This window comes from Xenopus laevis, chromosome 1S (genome assembly GCF_017654675.1).
Source record: "Xenopus laevis strain J_2021 chromosome 1S, Xenopus_laevis_v10.1, whole genome shotgun sequence".
Lineage (NCBI taxonomy): Eukaryota > Metazoa > Chordata > Amphibia > Anura > Pipidae > Xenopus > Xenopus laevis.
Genome location: NC_054372.1, coordinates 189784654 through 189808448, shown reverse-complemented (window position 1 = coordinate 189808448; position 23795 = coordinate 189784654). Strand labels below are relative to the sequence as shown.

The window sequence follows — 23795 nt, the reverse complement described above, 5'->3', positions numbered from 1 at the left end:
TTTCCTTATATAACAGTTTCCATTCTAATAGATATAACACAGAAAGAGCAACAGCCATATCAGCTTGTAGACACGACTCCACACAGCTGGAGGCCCGGCGTATTATAGTCTGTGCTCAGAGCTAGACGAAAGCCATTTAATCCCCTCTGCACCAAACTTAAAGGGATTCTGTCATGATTTTTATAATGTAGTTATTTCTAAATTACACTGTTTACACTGCAGATAATTCACTTTATAATATAAAATTTCATTCCTGAACCAACAAGTGTATTTTTTAGTTGTAATATTAGTGTGTAGGTGCATCTCAGGTCATTTTGCCTGGTCATGTGCTTTCAGAAAGAGCCAGTACTTTAGGATGGAACTGCTTTCTGGCAGGCTGTTGTTTCTCCTACTCAATGTAACTGAATGTGTCTCAGTGGGACCTGGATTTTACTAGTGATGTTCTTAGATCTACCAGACAGCTGTTATCTTGTGTTAGGGAGCTGCTATCTGGTTACCTTCCCATTGTTCTGTTAGACTGCTGGGGGGGGAAAAGGGAGGGTGATATCACTCCAACTTGCAGTAAGGAGTGATTAAAGTTTATCAGAGCACAAGTCACATGACTGGGAGCAGCTGGGAAACTGGCAATATGTCTAGCCCCATGTCAGATTTCAGTGCAGAATTTTGCTGGACGTTTTCCCATGACAGTATCCCTTTAAATATACTAGCTATTTTATTAACTTTACCTCCAGCAGGCAACTAAAGAAGGGATCTTTCCATTTAACAAGTGTTTATTCTGAGTGTGCCTGGAGGTAAAGCAGCCCTAGTTGAAAGCCTCTTATATAGGCAAGAAATGCAGCGGCGGTAGAGCAAACTTCCTAGAATCCTGCTGCAGATCTGCTTCGCTTATCATTACCTTAAATATCAGTCGTTTAATTATTTACTACATACAGATTTCACTCTCATGCTATGTCACTGTGCGTCTTCTGAGAATCAAGTTAAAAGAAACAGCACAAATTCCATGAATAATGATTATTAGTGTGTTGCGAGAACTCTTTTTTCTATAGCGCTGTCCCTGGACATTAATGAGGCAATATACACCTACAGTAGAAGCCCCATTTTAAGTTTTTCAGGGGACCAGGAAAAATAATGTCAAATCCTGGAAATTTGTTAAAGGAGAAGGAAAGCTACAGAGGCATTTTATTTCCAACAGATTAGCCAAAATAGTAGACAGCTCTAGAAGCTCTCTTTGTTTAGGATAGCAGCTGCCATATTAGCTTGGTGTGACATCACTTCCTGCCTAAGTCTCTCCTTGCTCACTCATAGGGCTATGGGCTCAGATTACAGCAGGGAGGGGATGAGGAGAGAGGAGCAAACTGAGCATGCTCAAGCCCTAGCCCTGGAGGTTTAATCTGAAAACAGGAAGTCTGATACAGAAGCCCATGAGTACACAATAGAAGGAAAGAAATGTGGTGTTTCTTTTGACAGAGGACTCAGAGCAGCATTACTTTGAGGGTTTACTGGTGTGTTTATAAAGACATTTCTGATAAAGCTTACTTAATTTTAGCCTTTCCTTCTCCTTTAAATCAAATGTTGATATGGACTCCCCATTGGGTGGATTACCAATGTAACAGTGCCAGTTCAAGAGCCTGAGATGATGCTGTATTTAGTGATTGCTGACAGGCTGCCTGCGGAAGTTGGGGGCATGTTATAGCTTGTGTTTCCCCGCACTCTCTGTCTCAGTTATGTCAGGGAGATGTAGAACCGGGAGGCAGCTGCTGAGTCAACAGGGAGAAACCTACAAATGAATAAAATGGCACACAGTAGAAGGGGGAGAGGCGGCCTGAATATCAAATCAAATCCCCCAACAACTCAAGGATAACCAGATTACAAACACATGTAGGGCACAAACTTGCACTTGTACAGACAGGCTCATTTAGTAACAAAGCTGCTACACATTGTACAACCTACATCCTTCATAGTAACTGCTTTGTCTAACCTATAACCTTCCCAGGAACAATATCATCCAACCTACAGTATTTCTAGGAATAGTGTTATCCAACCTACAGCATTCCTAGGAATAATATTATTCAAACCACAGCATTTCTAGAAACATTGTTATTTAACCTTCATCCTTCATAGTACCTGCATTATCCAACTAACATACAGCATTCCCAGGAACAATATCATCCAACCTACAGTATTTCTAGCAACAGTGTTATGCAACCTACAGCATTCCTAGGAATAATATTATTCAAACCACAGTATTTCTAGAAACATTGTTATCCAACCTTCATCCTTCTTAGTAACTGCATTGTCCAAACTACAGCCTTCCCAGGAACAATATCATCCAACCTACAGCCTTTCTAGCAACCATGTTATGCAACCTACAGCATTCCTAAGAATAATATTTTTCAACCCACAGCATTTCTAGAAACATTATTATTTAACCTTCATAGTACCTGCATTATCCAACCAACATACAGCATTCCCAGGAACAATATCATCCAACCTACAGTATTTCTAGGAATCGTGTTATCCAACCTACAGCATTCCTAGGAATAATATTATTCAAACCACAGCATTTCTAGGAACATTGTTATTTAACCTTCATCCTTCTTAGTAACTGCATTGTCCAAACTACAACCTTCCTAAGAACATTCAACCTGCAGTATTTCTAGGAATAGTGTTATCCAACCTACAGCATTCCTAGGAATAATATTATTCAACTCACAGCATTTCTAGGAACATTGTTATTTAACCTTCATCCTTCATAATACCTGCATTATCCAACCAACATACAGCATTCCCAGGAACAATATCATCCAACCTACAGTATTTCTAGAAATCGTGTTATCCAACCTACAGCATTCCTAGGAATAATATTATTCAAACCACAGCATTTCTAGGAACATTGTTATTTAACCTTCTTCCTTGTAGTAACTGCATTGTCCAAACTACAGCCTTCCCAGGAACAATATCATCCAACCTACAGCCTTTCTTGCAACAGTGTTATACATCCTACAGCATTCCTAGGAATAATATTATTCAACTCACAGTATTTCTAGGAACATTGTTATTTAACCTTCATCCTTCGTAATAACTGCATTGTCCAAACTACAACCTTCCTAGGAACATTATCATCCAACCTACAGTATTTCTAGGAATAGTGTAATCCAACCTACAGCATTCCTAGGAATAATATTATTCAACTCACATTGTTATTCAACCTTCATCCTTCATAGTAACTGCATTGTCCAAACTACAGCCTTCCCAGGAACAATATCATCCAACCTACAGCATTCCTAGGAATAATATTTAATCTACAGCATTTCTAGGAACACTGCTATTCTACCTATAGCTTTCCTAGAAATAATATTATCCAACCCATAGCCTTCCTAGGGACAGTATCATCCAATCCATAGCCTTCCATCACTTTGCTTCTATACCAGCGAGCTCCTACTCTTGCAGAGATATGTGCGTTACACACGTGTGCTCTCACTCATAGGTTCAGAGAACAAGAATTAATTCTTGGGTGTAAAATGAATGTTGTGTAATAGGCCGATGTTATGCAACGTATCCTAATGTGTCAAGTGGCAGCAGTAAATGTAGCAGCTATTGCATCACACTTCCATACACTTGTAAAACTTGATGATTCAGCTGGAAATGACTGTTCTTTAGTTGACATGTACTGTTGGCAAAGATAGGGTTATATGGTTATACGAGAGGGAAGAGCAAAGGAAAGAGACTCAATTAATGAGTGAGGAGAGGGTGAATCGCTGCCAGTCCAGTAGAACTAATTGAATGAAGAGCTGATCAACCCAAACTGCTGCCGATTCCTTGGAACCGTACGTTGAAGAGACATCGTTAACCTAAGGGATGATATGTTCAGACTGTCGGAGCAGCTTCAGTAAAATGAATATTTCCCAGGTATGTATGTGACACGGTATACACGTATGGGACCTGTTATCCTTATCCTGTATACACAGGCTCTCAATACTGGATAGATTTTGCGATTACATTTTTATAAATCTTGCATTTTAGTTTATCCTGGGACTTTTTTTTTTTAATGCAACAGAGAATGGGGAGGTTTTATGTTGAAAGGTTACAAAAATTCACCTTTATATCTGTGGAAATGTTACATTCTTTAGTTGTTTTTTTTTTGTCAGTCCTAGTCCGCGTTGTTTCATAAAAATGCTCTTCATCTTTTAAAGACGTTGGATGAGTAGCCTTGTGGCTTGCAGGTAATCCCAGTGACCCTGAGCTGTGTGTATAATGTGACTGATCCTAGGCATCCCCACCGGAGGGTAAACTGCAGCTGCTCCGGCCTTATTTATCTCCAGTGAAAATATTCATACGGGGCGTCTGTAGTTCTGCAGCCACCAAGTGTTTATGACCTTTCCCATGTCTCCGGTTCCACTCGTTGGGGAGGGCAGCATTTATATTATGAATCGGATAATAGGTTTAATTGATGAAAGCAAAGAAAGTCGCGTATTTTTTTAAGGATTGCGTTGCCATAGCAACAGTGTAGGCAGCAGTTTCTGCGTACAAGATAGGGAGTCTTCTTAAAGCCCTAAATAAAGTGCTCTGTATAATAATATTACAAATACATCTTTACTAGTGGTATTTACCATAATTCTGCTAGTACGTTATGTTTGGCCTAGGACATTATTAAACAGCTGGTTCACCTTTAACTGAACTACAGATGGTCCATTCCAAACAACTTTTCCATTGGCCTTCATTTTTTCTTTATTATAGTCTTTGCATTATTTGCCTTCTTCTTCTGACTGTTTCCAGCTTTTAAATGGGGGTCACTGATCCGATCGAAAAACAAATGTTCTGTAAGGCTACACATGTATTGTTGTTGCTACTTCTTTCTATTCAGGCCTCTCTTATTCATAATACAGTTTCTTATTTAAATCAGTGCATGGTTGCTAGGGTACTTTGGGCCCTAGCAACCTAAAATTGCAAACGGGGGAGCTGCTGAACAATAACTCTAAAACCATAAAAAATGAGAAGTAACTGCAAATGGTCTCAGAATATTATTCTCAATATCATACTAAAAGTTTTTAATGGGCGTCAGCGACATTTCTCCGGTGGCGAATTTTTAACGAAACGGGTCAAATTCGCCCATCCCTATTCTCCTTTAATGGGGTTCCAGGCTCCACTAAGCCTATGCCTATAGCCTGTGATCTTCTAACAGATATTGGTCAGGTGGTAACAATTAATGGGACAATAAGCTGCAGATTCAGGATGGAATGGCCTAATTGTCAGCTTTTTATCAGTCTGTGTATGACTTATACAGGTATGGGATCCGTTATCCAGAAAACTCCACATTATGTAAAGACTCTATTTTGTACATATAATTAATTTTTTTAAAATTTTCTAGTAGGAGAACTAAACCTTTAATAAAAAAATTCATGGGATCATATGACTAGCTGTAAAAATGACCCCCAAAAGAATCGGGCTCTGGGAAGTGGCGTAAGTAGATATTACCGGGCCCCGCAGCAAATTATTTTTCAGATCCCCAAAACTTTTAGCGGTTGACTTGTTTTACCAATATTTATTGCAATTGTATATGAATGAGGGCCTCTATACCTCCTGGGCCTCCCTGCAGCCTCAGGGTCTGCTTCTTCTGTAGTTACCCTCCTGCCTCTGGCCCAAATCAGTAAAGAAGCCTGGCAATATTGATCCCTGTATGGTAATGTTTCTGTGACTTGTAACATATGGGTGGGTGACTGAACTTGCCCTTTTCTTAGACTGTAAGTTCTTCTGCACAATTCCATTCCATGCTGCTTGATTTCCATGTACTGAATGTATTGTGCAGAGGGCAGAGTATGGGCAACATTCTATTTTAGAAGGGAGTGATGTCAAAGCAAACAGGGCTCAGAGCTGAAATGTAATATGTATAGATAGAGAACATTTCTAACAGGATTTACTGAGCCGGGTAATAAGTCAGTGTCAGCAAATGTGTTTGGTTCGGGCAGCACGACAATGAAGGCAACTGAGTGTTATAGAAAAAAAAGATCATCATAATGGTGATAGGGATGCACTGAATCCACTATTTTGGATTCGGCCGAACCCCTGAATTCTTTGCGAAAGATTTGGCCGAATACTGAACCCGAATCATAATCTACCTATGCAAATTAGGAGTGGGCAGTAATGTCATTAGAGGGGGCAGGCAGCCGCCCCCCTCCGTACGCCCAGAACTGCAAGGAATTCATTGCGCGCGAGCTGCCGGGGGGTCCTGAGGGGGTGCGGGCCCTGGCTCAATCGCACCCCCTGCTCCCCCGGTAGTTACGCCACTGGGAGTGGGAATGGAACAATGTTTTACTTCCTTGTTTTGTGACAAAAAGCCATGCGATTTCCCTCCCCGTCCCTAATTTGCATATGCAAATTAGGATTCCGGTTCGGCCCACGCAGAAGGATTCGGCCGAATATCAACACACACTGTAGCAGACAACACCAACAGGAATATTTGTTTGCTTTGCGATCAGGACAATTACAATGTTTCAAGCCAAACAATGGCCCTTTATCAGGCCGAATCCTGCTGGAAAAGGCTGAATCCCGAACCGAATCCTGGATTCGGTGCATCCCTAATGGTGAATGGCAAAATCGGAGAGCACCATATTATATTGATATCAAATATGAAACATCTTTAAAGGGCTATGAAAGCCCCCGAAGTTTGCTCAAGTCCAGAATCCAGTAGGAAAGAATTAGGGCAAACATTGCATTGGTTGCTATAGTAACAACTACAGCATGCGCTATTGTGTTATTTAACAAAATCCTCCTCCAATGTTGCCCAGTGGAACTCTCAGCTCAGTTGTGCGTTTTTTCTCACTACAAGTATGGGATCCATTATCCGGAAACCGGTATTCAGAAAGCTCCAAATTACGGAAAGGCCATCTTCCATAGACTACATTTTATCCAAATAATCCAAATTTTAAAAAATAATTTCCTTTTTCTCTGTAATAATAAAACAGTAGCTTGTACTTGATCCCAACTAAGATATAATTAATCCTTATTGGAAGCAAAACCAGCCTATTAACACCTCTTATTTACACAGACTTATTTAGCCACAAATGTGTGTGTCGTAAAGATGTCCAGCTATTGGTTGGTGAACATGGGGGTTTGATGTTCTGCAGCAGCTGCTGAACTACAAGATGGAGTAGAGCATTACTGACTCAATCATGACATGTGCCTCATTCATTGCTGGAGAAACAACAGCATTTCACTTCCAACACGACTCTTTCTCCCAAATGTAATAAAAGGTAGTAAGTTTGCACAGGGGCAGTAACCCATAACAACCAATAGGATGTTGCTGTTAAACAGGTGACCTGTAAATTCTACTTGCTGATTGGTTGCTATAAGTTACTGCTCCCTGGCAAACTTAGTGCCTTTTATTACATATTGGGGTCATCCGCTAGGCCTTACTGTATAAGTAGCCCTGGTATCTCCCCCCTACATACGTGACTAGTAAGAGGATTCCAATCCAAAATCAAAACACTGGGGTGGGGGTGTGATATTGTTGTTAGACAACACCTGTAGGGCAACAGCTTGAGCATCTCTTTCAGCTCTACAGCTGCTTTTGAGAAGCAAGGGATGTGTAGTTCCACAACATCTGAGAATAGCAGAAGGGTGGAGTTTGTGCTTATTTTTGGTTGGTTTTATCCCCTGCAGGGTTCCTGAATGAATACATTGGCATGTTTTGGTCCCAGCCCTCTTGTCATGCCTATCCTTGTTCATCAGCATTAGTCACTGGCAGTTACTGGAAATATTATATAGATATATATAAAGGGCTGCAATGAATGATGCACATGTCGTGGCTCCTGCACGTGCTCTCTTATAATCCCAAGGCAAGGTCACACGGGGTGTTTTTACGTTGCATTTTTCAATACATAAATACGAGCGAAATGAAGCCCTATTGAAAATAATGGAATACGCATTATAGCCACTCCCACTGGGTGTTTGTGAGCCAACGTGCGCCGCAAGACTTTGCAGCATTTGTGGTTTTCAGCAGAAACGTCAATACACCCAGGAAACGCCATATTATTGAACTCTGTGGGATCCGCAGGTTTGGAAATACACTTTGCTGAAATACGTCGCGGATTTTCAATATGGCGGCCAAACTCTCACAAGATGGAATACACATATTCTAGTGATGTGCCTGACCTGCACCCGCCCGCCACCCGATCTCCCTCCACCCGGGTCCGACTTCCGGGTTCCTTTTATAGACCCGCACCACCAATGACGTCACAAAAGGGGTGGGGCGAGCAAAACCCGGAAGTCGGAAGCCGACATTTGACGATGGCGGGCGGGGAGAGCAGGAGAAGAGGCCTGAATAAAAAGATGAGTAAAAAAAAAATAGCAATAACAATGAATGTGTAGCCTTATAGAGCATTTGTTTTTAGATGGGGTCATTTGAAAGCTGGAAAGAGACAGCAGAAGAAGGCAAAAACTATAAAAAGAAAAAAGAAAAAATGAAGACCAATTTAAAAGTGGCTTAAAATTAGTCATTGTATAACATACTAAAAGTGACAAAGTTGAACCTCCTTTTTAAGGCCTTTCATACTGTTTGATAGAAATATAGAGCTAGGGGTTGATAGACATGGTGGCTCATAGCTTGTTGCCCCCTGTGAATTGTTGTTTTGCATAAATCTTAAATAAGGCTGAATTCTGGCAGAGCTCTAAAAGACCCTAAACCACCAATTCTATATTAAGTCTGTAGTGTTGTAGTGTGTAATGTTCATTACTTTATCTATATAGGAACACCCACCCAGGAGTAAATCAAACACTATTCATTTTGTACAGGACTATACCTCCAATCTACTGTTGCAATCCAGACGAACTATCAATGTTTATATATTACTGAACGTTAATTCATAAGGAAATCTTTCCCTTTAAAGCGTCATTTTGAGATGATAGTAATGAGGGTGCAAAGGTGTTGTATGTTGGAATCAATTGCCTGATGTTAACTTGCTGACTGACAAGCTGGGGGCCCAATGCTCCTGCTGCACTGACTGTCTTTGGCCAATGGGATCAGTTCATTCCAGCCTGTATTTTATCCAATGAGGAAATAGCTTTGTAGCATTTTGGGCACCTGAACCCGGCCAATGCACATATAGATAACTGTATAAATAAAGTGTAAGTATTATATATAGAATTGTCCAATTTTACAGCATAGGGAGGACAAGCATTGTAATAAATAAGTATAAATATACAGAGATTAGGTGCCATGTGTTAAGAGAGAAAGAAAGTAGGAAGAAGATCCCTGTCCCACAGAGCTTACAGTCAAAATCGATGGATTACACACAGGCACAAATAGTAGGACAAAAGTCCTGTATCTGTTATCCAGAATACTTGAGATTTGAGTTTTTCCAGATAATGGGTCTTTCTGTTATTTGAGTCTCCTACCTGTCCCTAAGTCTTCAATAAATCATGTAAACTTGAAATAAACCCAATATGCTGGTTTTGCTTCCAATAAGGATTAATTATGTCTTAGTTGGGATCAAGTACAAGCTCTTATTACAGAGAAAAAGGAAATCATTTTTAAATTAATATTATTGATTAAAAAGGAGTCTATGGCAATGACCTTCCCGTATTTTGGAGCTTTCTGGATTACAGATTTCCGGATAAAGGATCCTATACTTGTACAGGATCCTGTACCCGGAAACTTGTTTCTGTTTAAATAGGTTGAGACTAGAGCGTGTTTCCTGGATCAAGGGGAGGGAAACAGAGTGATAGAAAACCATGGATCAGTTGTTTTGTTGATCAGACAGATTTGAACGGCTCATGTGCCACGTCGGCTAGTCCACTGGCTACTGTTCTGTTATTCAGAGCTTTCTGGATAACTGGTTTCTCTAACAGAGATCCAATGGCTGTACTTGAAGTAGGAGAAACTTTCAGTGAAAGGGAAGAGAGACCGTACTCTTCTGAATTGAGATGACGTGGGGCACCAGCCAGGTGCAAGATTGGATTCCCAGCCACCACGTGAAAAATGACTGGCGCATTTCATGCTCATAGCTGAGAGGTTTTCACATTGCTGATGGGCCAGGACAGACATAAATGATGGGCCAGGACAGACATAACTGATGGGCCACGACAAACATAACTGATGGGCCAGGACAGACATAACTGATGGGCCAGGACAGACATAACTGATCTGCCAGGACAGACTGAAAAATGCCAGACGCCCGGCATAGCAGCTACTGATGACCTCTGAGCAATGCGAGAGGAGCACTCATAGTTCTCCCCAGTGTAACGGTACAGACACAAACAACGGAGAATGTCCATTTATCAAATTTAAAGATTCGCCCGAATGCCGAACTAAATCCGAATCCTAATTTACATATGCAAATTAGGATTCTGATTGGGTTCGGCATTCGGGCGAATCTTTAAATTTGATAAATGGGCATTCTCCATTGTTTGTGTCTGTAATTCGATTCGGGTATTTGGTTGAATTCACATCCTGCTGAATAGTGTCAGACTGGGACACCAGGGGCCCACCCAAAAATCTTAGACCAGGCGCCCACCAAGAAAATTTAGGCAAGTGGCCCCACTCTCCGTAATGTTATTCTTCCTTTCCTCACTCAACCTCTATTCTCCAAGTCTCTTTAGTTGTACATCCTATAACCTATTATTCCATCTATTTAGCCTCTTTGTTCTCATAGAAATAGGGAATGGCCATGAAATAGGCCAAATGTTTAGCAGCATGAGGGGCCACTGACACCTGGGCCCCCCGGGAGTTTTCCCAGTATCCCGGTGGGCCAGTCCGACACTGCTGCTGAAAAAGGCTGAATCCTGGATTCGGTGCATCCCTAATATATATAAACTAACTGAGCAAGCTTGCCTGGTCAGCATAGTTACCGACAATTCCCATCATGCCCCAGTTTTGTGCTATTTTGTATACATACTTTGTGTGTCTATATACAAAATCTAAACAACAGACATGGTGTCATTAATGTGAGTAATCTGATCATGTTGTACTTCAGGGTCCTGGGTTTTGCCTCCAACAATTACTTATATACACACCCAGCTGAGCAGGTTATTTAATTATAAGCCACAGGCTCCTTCTGTTTTTTTTCCGAATGTAATAATGGGCTGGAGTACAAACAATTCTTGCTCTTAGTTGTCCTGAAACCTTCCTGATGTGACACTGCAATTGGATTTTTAAATATTTACATTTCTGTTGCTCTGCGACTCTCCGGGGGTTATTTATTAAAGTCCAAATGCTAAAAATTTTAAAAATTCAAGACTTTGTTTTTACTATAAAATCTGAATTTAGTGGAATTTTTTTTTTTGAGATTTATTATACCCCAAGGCTGCAAAAATTCAAAATCTGAAAATACTCCATCTTCAACCTGTCGAGATCCTGTAGTCAATGGCAGAGGTCTTATTGGCAAATTGAAGATATTATTGTATGCGCTGGGTTTCGTACGATAATTCGAACATTTCAGGCTTTTCCACCGATTACACAAAAAACAGACTTTTCGGGCGTCAAAATTGAAAAATTTAGATTTTTCGCAGGACAGTCGGAAAAAGTCAAGGTTTTCATTCGACAATACAAAAAAGTTGCTGTTTTTCTTTATTGATAAATAAGGGCAAATCATGGATTCCAGTTTGGTCTGACTTTTTTTTTTTTTTATTTAAAACATCAGAAAAATTTGGAACTTCTATCCTATTGATTATTCATTGTGACTTCCAGGCTGCTGGCTGGTTGATAGGTTATTAAAATCTAGCTACAGACAGAACCTGAAAACAAAGTTTAGCAATTAAAAGTAAGAACTGTAGTAAAACTTTTGGACAAAACCAGATAGCTTTTTTCAGTTTATTCAATGTAAATGTAATGTCATCTGGAAGTTTGGGCACGTTCAATTAGTGAACTAGTCATTATGCAGAAATAAAAAAGGAACAGCCCCCATCACTAACTCCCTGAGGTACCTCTCCTTAAAGGTGAACTAAACCCTAAAAATGAATATGCCTAAAAATGCCATATTTTATATAGTGAACTTATTGCACGAGGCTAAAGTTTGAGCTTGTCAATAGCAGCAATGATCCAGGACTTCAAACTTGTCACAGGGGGTCACCATCTTGGAAAGTGTCTGTGACACTCACATGCTCAGTGGGCTCTGATTGGCTGTTGAGAAGCTAAGCTTAGGGCTCGTCACTAATTATCCAGCAGAAAATGAGCTTCCCCTGTAATATAAGCTGATGCTACAGGTTTGCTGATTATTAAATTCTGATGCTAATTTCACTGGTTTCTGTGCTGTCATGTAGTAATTATCTGTATTAATTACTAATCAGCCTTATATTGTGACATTTCTATTCTATGTGTACTGTATATTGTGAGTGGGTCCCTAAGCTCAGTAAGTGACAGCAGCACAGAGCATGTGCAGTGAATCAGCAGAAAAGAAGATGGGGAGCTACTGGGGCATCTTTGGAGACACAGATCTTTACTGCTAAAGGGCTGTGGTCGCCTTGGGCTGGTACAGAAGCAGAAAACATCATGTACAACATTTCTAGCCTACTTTTTTAGTTTAACCTTCCTTGTCCTTTAAATTCCAGGGAAGCACCAAATTCAGGGTTCTGTTTGGAATTTTGTCTGTTTATATATAAAAACTAGGGATGCACCGAATCCACTATTTTGGATTAGGCCGAACTTCCCAATCCTTTGTGAAAGATTCGGCCGAATACTGAACTGAATCCGAACCCTAATTTGCATATTCAAATTAGGGATGGGAAAGAGAATTTTTTTTTACTTGCTTGTTTTGGGACAAAAAGTCACACGATTTCCCTCCCCACCCCTAATTTGCATATGCAAATTATGATTTGGCTCGGCCGGGCAGAAGGATTCGGCAGAATCCTAGCCGAATCCCGAACCGAATCCTGGATTCGGTGCATCCCTAATAAAAACTCAGTCATTCAAATATATATATATATACACCATTTTTACCCGAGTGCCCTGACTGTGCCCCTAGGCTATGTAATGAAAATGATCTTCCTTCTCAGAATTCCTTAATGTTCTCCTTCTACAGATGTTAGGCTTACAGGTCTGTAATTCCCTGCCTCTGGTCTTGTTCACTTTTTAAAAATAGCATAACTATAGGAATATGTTGTTACATGGCAGTGTAAAAGATCCGTTGCTTTGTTATGTAAAGTATAATTATTCAAATAAATGCAGAGATATAGGCCTTGTCACAGACCGATTAAATGTGAACTCCACCCAAATAATGAAAACAAAATTTTAAATAATCTCGCTACTTAGAGCATCGTGCGTCTGACTTTTTCTATTCTCTGCATGACTTGTAGCAAAACTCAGCTCTCCTCCGGTTAAGACTTCAATTCCCACAATGCCTTGCATGCTTCAGGTTTCGTTACATAGTTGTAAGCATCAAGGGGAACATTGCAGAGAATAGAAAGGGGCAGGCAAACAGATTTCAGTTGTAATTACAGTGACAAATAGCTTGAAATCCCCCAGAAAGGGTTGAATGAATAAATATTGGAAAGTTGCTTTGAACAGCCTTTTCTTTCCTTAGTATTTTTTGTTTGATTGTTTGGGTGGCGTTCCCCTTTAAGATCTATATCACGTGACATATCTGTGTACTGACATTACATGCAATTAAATTAAACATAAAGAGATGTACTGTATTATTAGTCCTGCTCCCTGCAATTAAATTGAGTTATAATTAGATACAAGTTATGATACAGCTCAGTTCAACATTAGTCTATCACTGCACAGTTGAGTAATCCTTCATTTCTGTCGTTACCTTGATTTGGAATGTAGATTTTCAGGGTTTCAATGCATCCTCTCCGTTTTACAATTTCATTTTCAAATGTATCGTTTCATTTTGCCCTGGAAATGGTTGACATCGCCTTAAGAGAAGTACAGTGTAACAGAGAAGGCTAAATTGCTGCACTCTATTGTGCTCTCATCTAGATACAAATCGGAGGCCATTGAACGAAAAGTCGGGTTTTTGTAATTTCCAATGTTCTGCTTGAGTGTAGCACGGGTGCCTGATGCATCTACGGTGTGCCCATTGATGCTGCGTGCTTTGCGAACCCTAAAGCTACCACTTGCTTCAGAGGTGACAGTTGCTTCAGGGTTCCCATGTGTCATAAGGCAGAGCAGTGAGAGGCCGTGGGGCTGAATGCAAGCAGCCCAAGGCTCCCACAGCTCTTTAGCAGTGAAGATCTGTGTTTTTGAAGAGTCCTGTGCCTAACCCAAACCCCATTACCCTGCACCCTCTTTATACACATTCTTTGCCCTATTCTTGAACACCCAACCCATCCCTAGCATACACGTCACATAAGCCAGAAGTGATGTCATATAAACCAGAAGTGATGTCATGTAAACAGAAGTAAAGTCATGTAAACCAGAAGTGATGCCATGTAAACCAGAAGTGAAGTCCTGTAAACAGAAGTGAAGTCCTGTAAACAGAAGTGAAGTCCTGTAAACAGAAGGGAAGTCCTGTAAACAGAAGGGAAGTCCTGTAAACCAGAAGGGATGTCCTGTAAACCGAAGGGAAGTCCTGTAAACCAGAAGGGAAGTCCTGTAAACCAGAAGGGAAGTCCTGTAAACCAGAAGGGAAGTCCTGTAAACCAGAAGGGAAGTCCTGTAAACCAGAAGGGAAGTCCTGTAAACCAGAAGGGAAGTCCTGTAAACCAGAAGGGATGTCCTGTAAACCAGAAGTGATGTCCTGTAAACCAGAAGTGATGTCCTGTAAACAGATGAATTAGAGCTCACTCAAATAACTGATTCCAGTACAAACAAAATCTAACAAAATAACTGCCTTTTGCACAAATCCTGCATGTAGAGAGACATGATGTCTGGTGATTTTAATAGAGTGAGCTCTAATACATCTTCTAGGCAAAAGGAGCCCCCCTATAAGATATATTGGATCTAATTGTCAATGAATATCTGACACCCAACTGCTGCATGAAGAGAGAATGAAGAGAAACAGATGCTGAGAGAGGAATAGTGAAGATAAACTTGATTATTTCAGAAACACAACAGAATATTTATTTGATTGTATTTAAAAAGTTTCTTATTTCAGTATCCTGAAGCTTATATTAAATGCTCATTTTCGTGATAGTTCCCCTTTAATAGCTCTGTAGCTTCAGTCTCTCTGACAGCTTCTATGCTTTCCTCTGGATCAACTGATTTGATGGCCACACTTTTGGGTCTTCTTCCCTGCTGTATAAAAAACCAATCATGACTTTCTCCTGCATATACCCCGGCAATGACACTTTTTGGGTAAGCCCTGTAGGTCGCAACACATTGTGATGATTTCCTTTTGTATGTCTCTAGGTCATCGTTCTATAGGGGCCCCTTCTTCTCTGTACTAGAAACCATAACGCGGCCCTGTTTAACATTACAAATTATGAGTGACAAGTTGGCGACTGCCAAATTAATGGCGGACAATTATTTTAATTACAGTGCGTGTTCCGACTCCAACTGCTAATGCTGAGAAAAGCCGTGTGTAATGACTGGGAAATGCGAGTGAAATTGCAGAGTAACAATGACTGATATGGAGGTGGTACCTATTTTTTTTTTGGTTAAGATCTAGTTGTCATGGCAGTGCTCGGCTATGCTTTTCCCCACCAGCTGGAACTATTTTGGGACACTTGCTCCTTTGTCTTTGTAACTTTAACATCGTGCTTAATCCCCGCATCTCACATGCTGCACATTGCTCTGTGGCAAAGGGAGGGCACCAGACCAGTGAACTCCATGTCCCGGGAACATCATCTCCAGGCTCCATCAAGGGACACCAGTACATTGGCACAATGAAAAGGCTTTGTTGCAGGATAGGGGTGTAGGGGATCGTTGCTAAATCACTGAGCCATGTACAGAGCTAGAGCCGACCGATACAGCTCTTTACTAAATGATGCTGAAGCTCGAGATGGACAGGTGAGAGCAAGAAACATATTATCCTCTGCTTGTGTATGTGTATCCCTTTATGTGTGTATTTATACCAGCAGTCTTGTGTATCCATTGTTAAAGGAGAACTAAAGCTTAACTAAAGAAGTAGCTAGAAATGTTGTGCATTATGTTTTGTGCTTCTGTACCAGCCCAAGGCAACTACAGCCCTTTAGCAGTAAAGATCTGTGTCTCCAAAGATGCCCCAGTAGCTCCCCATCTTCTTTTCTGCTGATTCACTGCACATGCTCTGTGCTGCTGTCACTTACTGAGCTTAGGGAGCCACTCACAATATACAGTACACATAGAATAGAAATGTCACAATATAAGGCTGATTAGTAATTAATACAGATAATTACTACATGGCAGCACAGAAACCAGTGCAATTAGCATCAGAATTTAATAATCAGCAAACCTGTAGCATCAGCTTATATTACAGGGGAAGCTCATTTTCTGCTGGATAATTAGTGACGAGCCCTAAGCTTAGCTTCTCAACAGCCAATCAGAGCCCACTGAGCATGTGAGTGTCACAGACACTTTCCAAGATGGTGACCCCCTGTGACAAGTTTGAAGTCCTGGATCATTGCTGCTATTGACAAGCTGACACTTTAGCCTCGTGCAATAAGTTCAGTATATAAAATATGGCATTTTTAGCCGTATTCATTTTAAGGGTTAATTCTCCTTTAATACACACATGTACACACACTCCAACTCTGGTCAGTGGGTAGCACATTGTCTTGCTATGGCCACTCCATTGCCATTGCTCATGGCAACTTTAGGAACAGGGTGACTTGACATATACGTGTATACTGTTCCTATGTCTGTAACTACAGTTATGGGACCTGTTCTCCAGAATGCTCGGGGCCTGGGGTTTTCCAGATAACGGCTCTTTCCATTTTCCAGTCTACTAGAAAATCATGTAAACATTAAATAAACCCAACCGGCTGGTTTTGCCTCCAATAAGGATTAATTATATCTTAGTTGGGATCAAGTACAAACTACTGTTTTATTATTACAGAGAAATCATTTTGAAAAATTTGGATTATTTCGAAAAAATGGAGCCTACGGGACACATTCCATAATCCGGAACTTTATGGATAACGGATTTCTTAATAACGGATCCCATACCTGTATAATCATGCATAACAGCCGCAGTGCTCAAATTAGGTACCCTTCCCCCCCACTTGATTGCTGAACAAGGAGCCACAAAAGCTCCATTCCAAGCAATACAAGACCAGTCTCCATTGGGTGACAGTGAGGGCCTTATTTACCAAAATCCACTATTTAAATTAAAAAAGTCCGCCCACACTAGAATCCCATATTGGAGCCTATTTCTTATTAAAAATGCACGATTTAATCGGATCGGGTGAAAAACACAAAAAAATCGACCGAAAATCCGAATCGTACTATTTTTTGCTGGATTTTTGCCCAAAAAGTCTGTAATAATTGGATTTTCAAGCTAATTCAAGCACAGAAACTTTTAAAAAGGATAGGGACCTCTCCCATTTACTTATATACAACCTCGGCAGGTCTGAGATGGAGTATTTTCGGATTTGGACTTTTTCCATCCTCGTGGTATAATAAATCTCGAAAAAATTGTTTTTTTCCACAAAAAAATGTAGTTTTTTTGGATACGACTTTAATAAATAACCCCCTGAGTGTCAACATTGACATTGAGAGGCACATTTATCAAAGGTCAAATTCATGTGAATTGTGAGTATATTTACAAATATATACTCACAATTCGACTTGGAGGTTATTTAAGAAAAAATTTGAATAGATAATATTCGATCGTATGGTTCCGACCCGAAAATTCTAAAACTATTCGATTCATACAGTTTTTCTCCCGAAAAAAACCTTGAATGTCAGGAAGGCTATTAACATCTCCAAATGGCTGATTGGACCTCTGCCATTGACTTGTACGTGAACTTGACAGGTTTTAGGTGGCCAATATTCGAATTTGAACTGTTTCCATGGTCGAGGTGTAATAAATGTCACATTGGAATAGGGGGCTTAAAATTTAAATGTGTGAATTTTGACACGCTAAAATTCAAATTTACTATTCGACCCTTGATAAATCTGCCCCTGAGTGTTGACATTTGGTGAACTGAACCTGTGGGAGCTGTCCTATGGAACTAACAGTGGCTAAATGCTATCATGTGCATTTGGATTTGGAACCCAGTGTACATTTGTAGTAGTTATGTTTCTGTTGATACATGGACAAGTGATGGTGCATTTGAGGACGCTTGAGAGCTAAAGCTTCCAAATTACATTTCGGACTCTTTCTTTATCAACTTAAGTGTTAGTTTCAATTTAGCAGATAAAAGTAGTGAAGATTGCTGCACTACATTTGTGTTCTCGCTTGCCCACCATTGTCCTCAGTATTTTACCTTATATTGATAACCCTGTATATATGAAATTGTACAGATTACTCCAAAGGCTCTCATACATTTGGTTTATTTACATGTGTAGATATCTTATATCCCTGGAGGACTATAGGAGCATAAATCCGACAACATGAAGCAGGGTTTTACACATGAGCTGTTTTATGCAATATCTTTTTTTTTTTTTATAGAGACCTACATTGTTTGGAGGTTATAGTTTTCCTTTAAAGGTGTTGTTTATCTTCAAACACTTTTTTCAGTTCAGTTGGGTTCAGACAGTTCACCTTAAATTAGAGTCCTGCGAGGAACCAATTGGTTAAACCCGAACCGCCCACTATCCGACTCACAAGTACCTTATCCGCAACCCAATCCGCGACCCGCTGACCATCAAGAAACAGGAAGTGCTGTCATTGTAAACTGGAAGTGACATCATTAGAAGTAGGCGTGATCAGAAAAAAAGGAGTAAAACTCGCTATTGAGAAGACCCGCAGCCCAACCCACAAACCCGGAGAAACGCCGACCGGCATCTATACCCGCTCCCGAAACTTAACCTGCAACCCACAGAGTACCGTAGGTTTTTGTGGGTAACTCACTGACATACTCTACCTTAAATAAATACTTTTTTCAACTACTTTCTATTTTCTGTGACCGTTTTTCTAATATTGAATCGTAAAGTATCATTTTTCCCCTTTCTAAAGCAGCTCTGGGGGGGGGGGTCGCCGACTCTTTAACTGTTCTAAATTTATACATTTAGTTGATACATTTGTTATTTTTGTCCCTGCTGAGGAAAAATCCCTGAGTTTCATTAAAGGCAACTGTTAGAATTGATACAATAGTTGCTAATATTCCCCCACAGATACTGCTGAGAAATGGATCAACTAATGGAGCAAATTGTAACAGTTCAGATGTTCCTGGATCACTGAGTTCACAGAGACAGGGACACTAAACTTTAATCTTAATTTTTGGGAAAACGGTGAAAATTGGAAAACAATTGAAAAAGTATTTGTTTATGGTGAACAATCTAAAAACCACTGAACTGAAAAAGTGTTTGAAAAGTGAACAACCCCTTTAAAAGGAAGTTTACCACTAAACGGAAGTATCCATCATAAAAGATACATTACTACATTACATACCTTCACCTGCATCTGGAAAATGAGTCCAGCAATCTACTACTGCATCATTGTCTTCAGCCCCGCACATCCAGAGTGTTCAGAAGGGAAAACTTTATTCTTTATTCCATTATTCTATCAGAATCTGAAATCTGTTAAATTTGACAGCGTGGCTTTTGAAGCCAAGATCTTTCATGGAAAGGGATTGTTGGATTTCGTAGGTGCAGCAGGTCTGGGTGTTGGGTGCACTGTGGAACTTTTTTGCATTTTAGCTTAAAGAGGTGGTTCACCTTTAAGTAAAATTTCGTATGTAATAGGCCGGTTCTAAGCAACTTTTCCATTGGTTTGCATTATTTATTTTTTACAGTTTTATAATCATTTGCTTTTTTCTTCTGACACTTTCCAGCTTTCGAATGGGCGTCGCTGACCCCTTCTAAAAAACAAATGCTCTGTAAGGCTACACATTTATTGTTATTGATAATATTTACTACTCATCTTTCTAGTAAAGTCCTCTTCTATTCATATCCGAGTTTCTTATTCAAATCAATGCATGGTTGCTAGGGTAACTTGGTCCCTAGCTACCAGATTGTTTTTAATGCAAATTGAGGAGCTGCTGTATAAAAAGCTAACTCAAAAACCTTAAATAATAAAAAATGAAAAACAATTGCAAATTGTGTACCTCATTGGTATAGGAAATGGACTAAACCTTTGACTTCTGTTTAAAGGGATTCTGTCATGATTTTTATGGTGTTGTTTTTATTTCTAAATAACACTGTTTACACTGCAAATAATTGACTCTACAATATAAAATTTCATTCCTGAACCCGCGAATGGAATGTAATATTGGTGTGTAGGTGCATCTCAGGTCGTTTTGCCTGGTCATGTGCTTTCAGAAAGAGCCAGCACTTTAGGATGGAACTGCTTTCTGACAGGCTGTTGTTTCTCCTACTCAATGTAACCGAATGTGTCTCAGTGGGACCTGGATTTTTGGTGTTGTTCTTAGATCTACCAGGCAGCTGTTATCTTGTGTTAGGGAGCTGTTATCTGGTTACCTTCCCATTGTTCTGTTGTTAGGCTGCTGGGGGGGGGAATGATATCACTACAACTTGCAGTAAAGAGTGACTGAAGTTTATCAGAGTACAAGTCACGTGACTGGGGGCACCTGGGAAACTGACGATATGTCTAGCCCCATGTTATTTCAAAATTAAATATAAAAAATCTGTTTGCTCTTTGAGAAATGGATTTCAGTGCAGAAATCTGCTGCAGCAGCACTATTAACTGATGCGTTGTGGGGGAAATGTTTTTTTTTTTCCAATAAGTATAACCTTGTATGGTTCCTGATAAAGTGGTTGATTGGGAATACTTCCCAGACATATAAATATGGTACCCTACTGCCAGCTTATACCTACACCACTCTGTGGCTTTATTATAATGCATCCTATTCTCCAAAACATAAGGATTTTGGAAATTAACCCCAGTCCTTCCATAGGGGTCATTTATTGTGATTTTTCTCCCAGAGCATTGTATAATATAATGTGAAAATCACATCATACCCATATATTCTCCCCTTTTTTTGTCTTTCAAAAAAAGTTTACCTCTTCTAAGGGCTGAGACTTTCTTTCCATGGTATCAAGATATTGTATCTATCTGTTCACCACTTTATTCCTGGTGCACATTCAGACAGAAAACCATTTCACTAAAACTATTCAAATTCACGTTTCATTAAATTGTTTTGCAAAATTCAGCAGCTATCAAGCAGATGGTCTGTCACCCACACATTTCAGAGGCTGTATCTAGTGATTCGTTCCGAGGGTGGCTGGAGCTTAGATTCTTGTAGCAATGCTTTATGTGTGGAAGGGTGTGAATGGAGGCATGTTCTGTGCTACTCATAGCTTTCCAACTGTAAGGCTGAGACTTATACAGCCATGAGCCATACCTTAAAGGAGAAGGAAAGCTACTGATGCAGTTTATTCCCAATAAATTAGCCACAATATTGCAAGATAAAACACTACAACATTTATTTTGTAAAATGCTTTACCATACCTGGGTAAACAGCCATAAAATTATCTTTGCTTGGTTAAGATAGCAGCTGCCATATTAGTTTGGTGTGATGTTACCTCCCTCTGCTCAAATAACAGCAGTTAGGAGGGGGAGAGACAAGGATACTGGGCATGCTCAAGCCCAAGCCCTGGGGTTTGATCTGAGAGCAGGAAGTGTGATGTCAGAGCCCATGTGTAAACAATAGCAGGAAAGAAATGCGATGTTTCTTTTTATAGAGGGCTCAGAACAGTGGCAGAGTAAGTGTCAGTGCTTGTATTTACATAGACCTTCCTGATGAAGCTTACATTGTTTGAACCTTTCCTTCTCCTTTAAAGGAGAAGGAAAGGTTAAAACTAAGTAAGCCTTATCAGAAAGGTCCAATTAAATATACCAGTAAACCCTCAGAGTAATGCTGCTCTGAGTCCTCTGCTACACATCAGCTTGTTTATATAAACTATAGTAGTACTTATCTGTTATCTACTGTGTATCCTGTGCTGGAATGGCTGGCCCCATGGCTACACAGCAGCTTGTTTATATAAACTATAGTAGTACTCATCTGTTATCTACTGTGTATCCTGTGCTTGAATGGCTGCCCCCATGGCTACACAGCAGCTTGTTTATATAAACTATAGTAGTACTTATCTGTTATCTACTGTGTATCCTGTGCTTGAATGGCTGCCCCATGGTTACACAGCAGCTTGTTTATATAAACTATAGTAGTACTTATCTGTTATCTACTGTGTAACCTGTGCTTGAATGGCTGCCCCCATGACTACACAGCAGCTTGTTTATATAAACTATAGTAGTACTTATCTGTTATCTACTGTGTATCCTGTGCTTGAATGGCTGTCTCCATGGCTACACAGCAGCTTGTTTATATAAACTATAGTAGTACTTATCTGTTATCTACTGTGTATCCTGTGCTTGAATGGCTGCCCCCATGGCTACACAGCAGCTTGTTTATATAAACTATAGTAGTACTTATCTGTTATCTACTGTGTATCCTGTGCTTGAATGGCTGCCCCCATGGCTACACAGCAGCTTGTTTATATAAACTATAGTAGTACTTATCTGTTATCTACTGTGTATCCTGTGCTTGAATGGCTGCCCCCATGGCTCCACAGCAGCTTGTTTATATAAACTATAGTAGTACTTATCTGTTATCTACTGTGTATCCTGTGCTTGAATGGCTGCCCCCATGGCTACACAGCAGCTTGTTTATATAAACTATAGTAGAGTTTCTGAAGCAAATAAATCAGTTTTACCAGTACAGCGCAGCACTGCATTATATTTTCATTACTTTAAATGACTATCATTTTTTTGTATTAATTTTCCTTTAATGGAGAGTTCGCTGTCTAAGCCTTTCCAAGCTAAGTAGTGTTAAGTTTCTGTTTGCTTATAATAAACAGATTAGTAGGCTGCACTTACAGACATGGGAGAAACTTTGAACTCGGTGGCCTTGAATGTAGTTTTTATCTGAAGTATTCCAAGCAAGAAAATCAATCCCAGTAAAGCAGGTGATATTCTTGTTACACATATTTTGTGCCTTGTTCAGACTGTCAACCAGAAGTAACTGGAGTAACTGGTGTCCCAACTTCCCAAATAATCAGTGCTGTGACATTGGCGTTCCTTTCCTCCCTGTTCCATACATTGCTCATATCACTAAACTCTCCATCTGTGAATACAACTTTCATTTTCTACAAATCTTTCCATCTGCAACACTGACTGCTGTCTGCTCTCCAGACTGGAGGACAAGATCAGATGAATATTTAGGAGACTGCTCAGAATAGCCCCTTGCTGGTAGGTGAAGCTGTTTAATGTGTATGTACAACTTTCCCGTTATGGATTGAGGTTTCTTAGGAGAGGGTAGAGATGATTCTCTTTACTTGAATATTTCATTGCCTTATACCTGGTTGTATGTAGTTTATTGAACCTGTCCATTGTCATTATTGAAGTAGCTATGAAACCTTTCTCCCTATTAGAAATGTTTTCTTTGCACTAGTGTGTGCACGTAATTCATCAGAACGGGCTTAGAACTAGAACTAGATGTAGGGAGAAGAGGCATGTGCTTAAGGTGCAATTTGGGGGGGGGGCTAGGACTTTTGGACCTTATCTAATGGCCACCCTGTGGGTTTTGCAGTATCCGTGGCTGGAGTAGGAGTGGATGTAAGTGGTGAGTGAGTCTTTGGGGGATGAGGTTTGGAGTGAAGTTCTGGTGGCAAATAATCTGTCGGCAGTGGCGGTAATGGGCCGGTCTTCCAACTTTCTCAGACTGGACGCAAATATCTGCTTAAAGGTTATTTTACTTGTCTATCAAAATTTGTGGTATACTGTACGCTCTTGTCTGTCCATGTGGCCTCATCTATG

General features: G+C 40.1%; 1 protein-coding gene across 21 annotated transcripts in view; it reads left to right on the top strand.

Annotated features, from left to right (window-relative positions):
- The window catches only part of nedd4l.S (NEDD4 like E3 ubiquitin protein ligase S homeolog), a 255233-nt gene that overhangs the window by 138535 nt on the left and 92903 nt on the right, over window positions 1–23795 (top strand). The window contains exon 1 of one of the 21 annotated variants that reach the window (XM_041574503.1): window positions 3880–3909. In XM_041574503.1, the coding sequence (XP_041430437.1) occupies window positions 3895–3909 (15 nt within the window). In that variant the 5' untranslated portion in view covers window positions 3880–3894. 21 annotated transcript variants of the gene reach the window in all.